General features: G+C 37.8%; 2 protein-coding genes across 6 annotated transcripts in view; one reads left to right on the top strand and one right to left on the bottom strand.

The window, feature by feature from the left end:
• Nucleotides 1-5,476, top strand: part of LOC111375371 (factor of DNA methylation 1-like) — an 11,474-nt gene extending 5,998 nt beyond the window's left edge. For 2 of the 4 annotated variants that reach the window (XM_022998171.1, XM_022998172.1), the window contains exons 2-8: nucleotides 1,972-2,990; nucleotides 3,152-3,333; nucleotides 3,545-3,634; nucleotides 3,772-4,056; nucleotides 4,362-4,580; nucleotides 4,803-5,036; nucleotides 5,221-5,476. In XM_022998171.1, coding sequence (XP_022853939.1) covers nucleotides 2,090-2,990; nucleotides 3,152-3,333; nucleotides 3,545-3,634; nucleotides 3,772-4,056; nucleotides 4,362-4,580; nucleotides 4,803-5,030 — 1,905 coding nt within the window. In that variant the 5' untranslated portion in view covers nucleotides 1,972-2,089 and the 3' untranslated portion in view covers nucleotides 5,031-5,036; nucleotides 5,221-5,476. Of the gene's footprint in view, nucleotides 1-1,971; nucleotides 2,991-3,151; nucleotides 3,334-3,544; nucleotides 3,635-3,771; nucleotides 4,057-4,361; nucleotides 4,581-4,802; nucleotides 5,037-5,220 lie in introns of those variants that run through there. The other 2 variants (XM_022998173.1, XM_022998174.1) reach the window with 2 other exon arrangements.
• Nucleotides 5,477-6,270: 794 nt separating this feature from the next.
• Nucleotides 6,271-7,703, bottom strand: LOC111375372 (probable CCR4-associated factor 1 homolog 6). Of its 2 annotated transcripts, none has more exons than XM_022998176.1 (2): nucleotides 7,474-7,703; nucleotides 6,271-7,341 (listed from the first exon to the last, which is right to left on the bottom strand). In XM_022998176.1, exon 2 carries the CDS (start codon nucleotides 7,256-7,258, stop codon nucleotides 6,434-6,436), a length of 825 nt encoding a protein of 274 aa, XP_022853944.1. In that variant the 5' UTR covers nucleotides 7,259-7,341; nucleotides 7,474-7,703; the 3' UTR covers nucleotides 6,271-6,433. The 2 variants fall into 2 exon arrangements, with proteins under 2 accessions (XP_022853944.1, XP_022853943.1); XM_022998175.1 differs by having other exon boundaries at nucleotides 6,271-7,373.
• Nucleotides 7,704-8,744: the final 1,041 nt, after the last annotated feature.

Genomic DNA, 8,744 nt, shown 5'->3' on the forward strand with positions numbered 1-8,744 from the left:
TCGAATATTCTGCATATGCCCTGAAAAGGATTTCACATACTCCCCCATAGAGCTTGTGTGTCTCAGGTCTCAAAGTGCCCGTCGAGCCTGATACTCAAGATTTTTCGGAAAAAACTGCGATCTGATCGTTTCTTTGAGGAGATCCCAAGAATTTATTCGGACCCTGTTGGGCTAAATATGAGCATATTTGATTCGTCACCATAGTTTTGCATCTCCACCCAGATACATGGTAGTTGTGGTTACCTTTCTAGCTTCGTCTTCGATCGAAGCTGCGAGAAAGTATTATTCCATGTCAAACAAGAAGTTTTCGACTTCTTTTGCATTAGGTGCCCCTCCGTAGTTACACGGTTCAGGAATTCTGAGTCTAGGAGCCTACTTAGGTACGAGAGCTTGCCCATTGTCCACCGCACGTTGGAGTACTCGCAATTGAGATCTCAACGCTTCCATTTCATCCTGTAGATCAGGAATGATTGCAGCAGCTTCAGTCATTGTTGTGCAAGCCCGTTGGCTTTCATCCTGTTGGATGTGTAATCCACAAATCTCGGATTCTGCCATCTCGACTTTTTTCTCGAGGCCGTCTAGGGTATAACACAACTTAGTAGTCGTCTCATCAAGCGCATCCGCGCGCTGTTTAGAAGTACTATTCTTTTGAGGCTCTCCCACTTCAGTGGTGTGGGATGTAATTGGATCCAAAGCTTTCTTATCGAGGGTCATGAGTCGCAGCTCTGATATCAACTTTCATGGGGTGCCTTTCTTCTTGGCATAGAAAGGGACACCGTGTGGCAGTAGTCTGCTCCGTTAGATTACCTTCCACCTTTTCTCGGTCGCGTCGGGACGAACGAAAATTTGATTACAGTTTTGTAGAAAGTTTACAACAGAGAATTTGAATATATTGAAAGTAGATTGAACATTGATTGATGAAAACTGAACATTACAATTGACGAAAGCAAAAAATTACAATTACTGGTACAGGGGGCGGACTATAGTGAGCTTTAAAAATTTTTGAATGACTAATACCTCATATAATAGTATTCGAAACAAAAACCTAAGTGACAGGAGTAGACGATTAAAAGACGAGGAATCATACTAAACGTTTATTAATATCAGAGCTATTTATAATTGAAATAACTATTACAATGAAAAGAAAATTATAACTCAAATTTGAACTAATATTTACAATGTGCGGTTGAAGTTGGGCAAACTGTGGCTACGATAGTAACAAGGGGCTAAGTAAAGCAGCGGTTTTTGACACAAGTGTTGTTAGTGATGAGAAACACTAAACCTTGTGGACTATTTACCTGGTTCAGGTGGTATAACTCAACTAATTGGCCCTGATCTAGATAGAAGTTGTAAATGGAGCAAATCTAGTGTCAGAGAAGACCATGTATTGACCGGTTTGCGCAACTCATCCCATTTGGATGAGCATAAACAGAATCCTTGAACCATGGTCTCTGCCTGTATAAGACTTTTTTGTTCTCTTTTTCTTGAATTTTTATTCTTTTAACTCCACATTTCTTTATATTTGTTCAATTTATTTTGTTGATTTGTAATTGATGCCAAAAATGTTATTACCTGACTCTAATGACTTCTTTGGGCGGAAACCACCTGAAAGGATCTTTTTTGTTGTGAAAAATGAAGTTTGAATATGCCTAAATAGATGGAATGGATACCTAAGTGCCATTACGTTGATCTAAGGATAATATCCCCCATTTTACAGTCTTGTTTACAGTCTCAAGTAGGTCGTTCAAGTATCCCTTAGGTATTCTTTTGTAATTAAACAAGGCCTCTCTGAACTCTCCTTTAATTGCCACCTTTTGCATATTGAGTTTTTTTTCTCTCATTGAGAGTTGTTTAAGTTGTAACCTTACATGATGTTTAGATGCTGGTTTATATATAAATTTTTTTCTTTTCATCACAAAGTTTATTGTGCAACAACTCTAAATTTCATTTTTTTCTCTCTGCTTCATTCAGACCATCATATTGATTCAGTTTGCTGTCACCTTTTGGCCTGTGCTGTCACCATCATATTGATTCAGTTAAGCCAATTTTCTTCTTGCTGGACTGACTTTCATTGATATTATCAAGTCAGATGGGAAGCAGTTCTGATTCAGAGTCGGATATCAGTGATTCAGAGATTAATGAATATGTTGAAAAACCTTACGAGGAACTGAAGGCCGGTGTTTACAAAGTGAAGGGCCGAAATGGTACCCTTAGGTGCCCCTTCTGTGCTGGAAAGAAAAAACAAGACTACCAGTACAATCATCTTTTTCAACACGCCATTGGAGCAGGCAAAGGCTCCTCCAACCGAAGTGCAAAGCAAAAGGCAAACCATCTTGCATTGGCTAAGTACTTGGAAACTGACCTAGCTGAGATGGCGGAACCACTTCCCCAGCATGTGGTTACACCTGCACCTGCTGTTAAGTCTGAGCAGAATGACTTGTACTGCTGGCCTTGGACAGGAATAGTTAATAACATATTGAATGAGCCAGGCAATGAACAGTGTGTGGATAGCAGTGGGTACTGGTTGGAAAAGTTTTCCAAGTACAAGCCTTTAAAGGTTGAGATTTTCTGGGATCAACAGGAGCGCACAGCACAAGCTGTATTGCAATTTGATAATGATTGGAGTGGGTTTAAGAATGTCATGTTGTTTGAGAAGTTTTTTGAAGCTGATGGTCATAGTAAGAAAGAATGGGATGAGCGTAGAAATTCTCCTGGTTCAAACGTATATGGCTGGTTTGCTCGTGAAGACGATTATAATTCAGAAGGGGCAGTGGGAGATTACCTTAGGAAAAATGGAGAGTTAAAGACGATCGCTGACATTGTTGAGGAAGCAGCTAAAGACAAGGAAAAAATTGTGGCTAATCTAGCCAATGAGATAGACATGAAAAATGAAAATCTGGATCACTTGCAGATCAAATACAATGAAAGAGCAATGTCCCTTAGTAGGATGCTTCAAGAGAAAGACATACTTCACCGTCGTTTCGATGAAGGTTTGTCGTTCACCTCTTATCTCATACTGCATTATGTTCTTTGAGATACTGCATAGATTTCTGCACAATGGCAATTATTTGTCCCCGATCAATCTATTAAGTTTTCTTTATCTCAGGTTTTGATAGTAATTGACGTGTTTCTGAGTGTCGTGTTCTTTCAGAAACAAGGAAGCTGCAACGCGATTCACGGGAGCGTGTAAGGAGAGTTTTAGATGAACAGGAGACGTTAAACATAGAGTTGGAAAACAAAAAAAGACGACTTGATTCTTGGAGTAAAGAACTGAACAAACGTGAGGCATTGACGGAACGCGAGAGACTGAAACTTGAAGAGGAGAAAAAAAAGGTGATTCATTCATACTATATCATGTTAAAGGTCATAGCTGATGACTTATTTCTAGATATGACATTGTAATGAAAATTGATTGGTGATTATCACATCGTGCTAAAATTATCTCATGTGAAAGGTCATAGCTGACGAATTATTTCTAGTTACGACATTGTAATGAAAATTAATTGGTGATTATCATATCATGCTAAAATTATGTCTTTGTCAGAATGATATGAGAAATAATGCACTTCAAATGGCTTCGGAGGAGCAGAGAAAAGCTGATGAAAATGTCTTAAGGCTAGCAGAAGAACATAAGGTGTGCCTTTTAATGCCATGTCTTTTCTCCCTCCATTAGGTGCATGCTAGTATCCCACATTTATTTACATATTTATCATTACTTACAAATGCAAGTTCTATTACTTTTTAATATACTTTGACTAATATAATTTGCAGAAAGAGAAAGAGGAAGCTCTGAAAAAGGTTCTCGAGTTAGAAAAGAATCTAGATGAGAAGCAAAAACGAGAAATGGAAATTGAAGAGTTAAAAGGAAAACTAGAGGTGATGAAGCATCTGGGAAAAGATGATGCAGCTGTCCAGAAAAAGATAAAGGAGATGAATGAGCAACTGGAGGAGAAAATTGAGGAAATGGATAATCTCGAAGATTTAAATCTACAACTAACTGTCAAGGAGCGCACTAGTAATGACGAGCTACAACTGGCTCGTAAAGAACTAATAACGGTATGATATCTTCATGTCATCAAATCTTCTAGCTTGCAGCACAGATGTAGTGGGATAATAAATTAGTGGGATCGTAATTGTTCAACAATGGTTTAAGTGCTGTATATAAGTGATAATGCAGTGCAGAAAAGATCAGTCAGATAGCAAAGTAGTGGGTGAGGTGTCTCCTAATTGATATCATCTTGCCAGTTATGTCATTGATTAGTCCCGACATTATGAATATTTCCAATTTTTCTTTTTTACTTTTGAGGTCATTAATTAGTCATCATGCCAAGAATAATTCCATTTGTCTTGTTTCCTTTCAGAGTTTGCGTGAGATGCTAAGTAGCAGTCGCGTTAACATTGGGCTAAAGATGATGGGAGAAGTTGATGAGAAAGCGTTCAAGAATGCATGCAATCTGAGATTCCCACCTGAAGAAGCTGAGATAAAGGCCCTCGAACTTTGCTCCCTGTGGCAAGAGAAACTGAAAAATCCTCAATGGTACCCAGTCAAAGTCACCACAGATGATAAGGGAAATCCCCAGGTTGGTTGTTAATGATCTGAGTTCGTTTCTGTCTGTATTTTTTAAAATTTTTCACTTTCAGCAGGCTTAAATTTCTAGCAGATCTGTGGAGACTTAAGATATTAACGCCCTATCATTCCTATTGAAATTTTTGGTTCTTTTGAATTTTGTTTGAACGTGAATTAAGATTCTAAGGTAGTCTCTTTGCCTTTATGCTTGGTGTACGGTTGCTAAACCTTGTAGGAAATATTGAATGAAGATGATGAATTGCTAAGAAACCTTAAGGATGAATGGGGGGACGAGATTTATGATGCAGTTACTACAGCCTTCCATGAAATGAATGAATACAACCCAAGTGGCCGGTATGTGGTTCCTGAGCTGTGGAACTACAAGGAAAATAGGAAGGCCACGCTGAAGGAAGTCATCAATTACATCTTCAAGCAATTGAAGACTCTCAAGCGCAAAAGATGAGTTCTGGTGCCTCTCTCTCTCTCTCTCCATGTGTATATATGTGTGTGTGTGTACTTAACCAGGGTATTGTAGTGTGTCGATTATGTTGTGTGCATGCATCCTAGATTAACATGCAGATGCGAAGAAGTCTGAATTTATGAGAAATATATCTAATCAAAATTTTCTTCTTTTTTCTTTTATTCATGGGTAGGAAGCAGCTGGGAGAGTAAAGTTTGGAAAGTTGTGGAAGAAGAAGCCGAAATTGGACAGGATTGCCCCACTACTTTCAGTTGTTTTCTGTGAAGTTGGGACATGTTTATTTAAAAAATGCTGGACTATGTACTGTTCTTCATTGGAACAGAATTTAGTGCTTTGTGATTGAACACTCTGAGAATTTGAATTTGGTATGTTGTTAAACCATGCTTTTTATATTTTATTTTGGGGTGAATTTGATAGGTCTTTGTGAAGCCTGAGTGATTTTTGTTTCTAGATATAGATTATTAGTTACATTACCGTAATCTGTTAATGGTTGGAGACAGAGTCATATGGCCAGTGGCCTTCAGGTGAAAACACAAAACGAAAAAACGAGAACGAGAAACCTGGAGCAAAATGCTGACTAAAAAATTGAGAGGGAGAAGTTATATTGCTTAGTTGTTTCACCGTGATAGAGTTCGTAGTGTCTACTGCTTCATAGAAAGTACCAGGCATAGATTTTTCCACAAGTGTTCGATTTATGTCTTCTTTGGTTTTCTACATGAGTAGGCTTATCCAAACTAGGCATATTGAGTTCTTGACTGTGTCCTTCGAAAATTCAAGTTGCATGTCTTTATCTGTTCATTAGGGCACTCGAGGCATTAAAACTAACCAGTCGACTGATCATAAAATCCAACCAAGTCCAAAAGATTCCTAGGCTCAAAAATGAAAATATTAACCTTCGGAACATGAAATATTGGCTGAGAAAATTGAGAATGTCAATTCCTTCGAAAAAAATTCAAGACAGTTCATTTCTTCAAGGTTTATGTAGGTTTTGATCGTATAAAGTAATCTTGAATTCACCTTGGCACATTGCATAATCACTCACAATCCAACATGTTTCCAAATTCCGAGGAAAAATCCTGTCTTAGACATAGACATGAACCAAGAATTCCCAACTTCAACCTGAACAAGAATAACAGCTTTTTGATTGATGTTTTCTTGATCAAGAGAACCATAACAATAAATCTTGAAGCAGAAATATGAAAAATATGTCAACAACAAGGAATAAAAGGAGGTATAAAACACCAGCATAAAGAAATATTTCATTAAATAAACAACCTTTACTTCAAGATTATACTAAGGGTGGCATCCTTATAAATATGCCCACACAACGTAGTACATTAACTATTATTTCATTTTTATTTTTTTTTTCACCTTTTTCACTATCCTCAGTTTGTATTATGTCCATTCTCAACACCTAGACCGTACAACACGCCTGAATACTTCTCCAGAGAACCACTAAAAAAGTTCTCCTTCAACTTTTGAAAAGCAAAAGATGTGAGCAAACTATCCGAACCCGCCTGGTGGCAAACCCCAACTCTCTCCACCTCCAACAACTCGGCCAGCTTATTCAAGCCCCCGTGTAGACTGTTACAGAACTTCATCAAATGCTTAATATCATAAAGCACAGGAAAGTACACATGGATCATAGTAAAGAACCCCTCCCGTGTATCAGGCAAGCTCTGGCAAGTCAAGAGCTTGAGCAAATACCCGAAATCATAGCCGCTATGGAAAGTCACCCAGTACACATTATCGTTTAAAACAATCCCTGATGACATCAAAAGCTCCCCAAATCGCTTGGCATCAATGCCCTTCTCGATATTCTTAGAGAAATCAATGCCACTCTGGTGCAACAATTCAATCGAATCATTGGCAAATACATCCTCATTTGGATTGAATTCCTGAAAATTGAATTGCCAAATGCAATACTTGTCTGTTCCACAGGTGGGCAAATTTCCCTTGTCATCCGAAAATGTAAGCCCTAACTGAATCAGCTTCAGTAAATCCACATTGGCTTTCAAAGTTTGGTAATGATAGTCACTGGAATTCTTGAAATTGCCCACGGGTCGGATTACAATACCAGGGAACTCAGTATCCATGGCAATATATGGGTAATCATCGACAATATCACGAATTAGGGCAAATTCTTGGTCCAGATTATCAGCCCAAACCTCCCGAATCTGAATTGATTCGCTTTTTGGTAAAAGTGACATATCCCACAAAGATTTTCTATTCGACAAATTTAACCGATTTTTCTCAATCAAAATTTGAACATCTGAAGAGCCCTCGGATTGGTCTGTCAAAAACCATCAAATTCCAAATAAAAAACTGCATAAAAATCCAGAAAATGCAAAATCAGCTCCTCATTCCAACAGCCAAATAAAAAGAATAACATCCATAAAATAAATGTGAATTAAAACAACAATACCTTGTGAAATCAACAAATCTTGGATCTTGATACAACGTATCAATGAAATTATTGCTATAATTTAGATCCAGTGCCAAAATACACAAACATAGATGTATCAAAATCCACGTTGGGCATGAATAGATATTCTGCAGTTTCAGGGTTTTTGGGTTTCGGACGGGAGAAACGTGATAATGAATGTGAGGGGGTGATGAAGGGGCAGCTGATAAAATTAGGGCGACAAAATAATGCGGACCATTTCTTTCTTTTATAGGCAGGCATTTTATTTAAAAATGTAATTTTGAAATGGTAATTTTTTTTTTTTTTTTCCTTTGACAACCTAAAAATAGTTGGTTAAAGAAATGAATAATTATGGGATTTTTTTTTCCTTTTTATATAATTTCGAAATGTTCATGAAAAATTCGTTTATTAATGGTGGAGACATGGAGATCGAGTGGAAAGTTTGATTATTATTATTATTATTATTATTATTTTAACGAGGTGTCCCAACTTGCGCCAGACTATATCTTCGTCCCTGAACCTCCGGTCCCTCAGCTGCTCAGGGAGGTAAATCGTAGGATGTGCCCTTGTTAGTTCTCAGGTTCCCACATGGCTTTTACTCATTCTCCAAAGGGAGCCTCCTCCATGGTGATTAATCCACCAATAATTCCTCCTTTATTGGATCAAAGGTTCCCACCAGGAATCGAGCTCCCCACGCTTGGTTTCAGAGCCCCCCAATGTGATTGTTCCGCCAACTTGGATCAAAAGTTCCTACCAGGAAAGTTTGATTATTAATTGCATAGTGGGGTGTGAATGAATGAGTTTCTTGAATTTGTTATGTGAGTTATTTTTGTTGGCAAGGGATTGTTGGAATAGAAAACATGTTTTGTGAAGTTAAGAAATTCTTTAGTCGAATAAGAGTCAAGTGTCTTCAATAGCGGTGATCCCTTTAATTAGGGTAATTAGCACAAAACATCCCTACCTTTCGATATTTTTGTGGAAAACGTCCCTACCTTTCATTTTTTGGCAGATTACACCCTTACCTTTACCTTTTTTTTGCGCAAAACGTCCTTCTGTTAATTGTCCGTTAAAATGCTCCGTTAAATCAAAAAGGTAATTAGCACAAAAGGTCCCTACCTTTCAAAGTTATTATACAAAACGTCCCTACCTTTTATTTTTAGCATAATTAGCAGAAAAGGTCCCTACCTTTCAATATTATTGTGCAAAACGTTCCTACCTTTCATTTTTAGCATTTTTACCCCTACATTTCACCTTTCATTGCGCAAAAAGTC

This window comes from Olea europaea, unplaced genomic scaffold (genome assembly GCF_002742605.1).
Source record: "Olea europaea var. sylvestris unplaced genomic scaffold, O_europaea_v1 scaffold1371, whole genome shotgun sequence".
In the NCBI taxonomy this organism is placed as follows: domain Eukaryota; kingdom Viridiplantae; phylum Streptophyta; class Magnoliopsida; order Lamiales; family Oleaceae; genus Olea; species Olea europaea.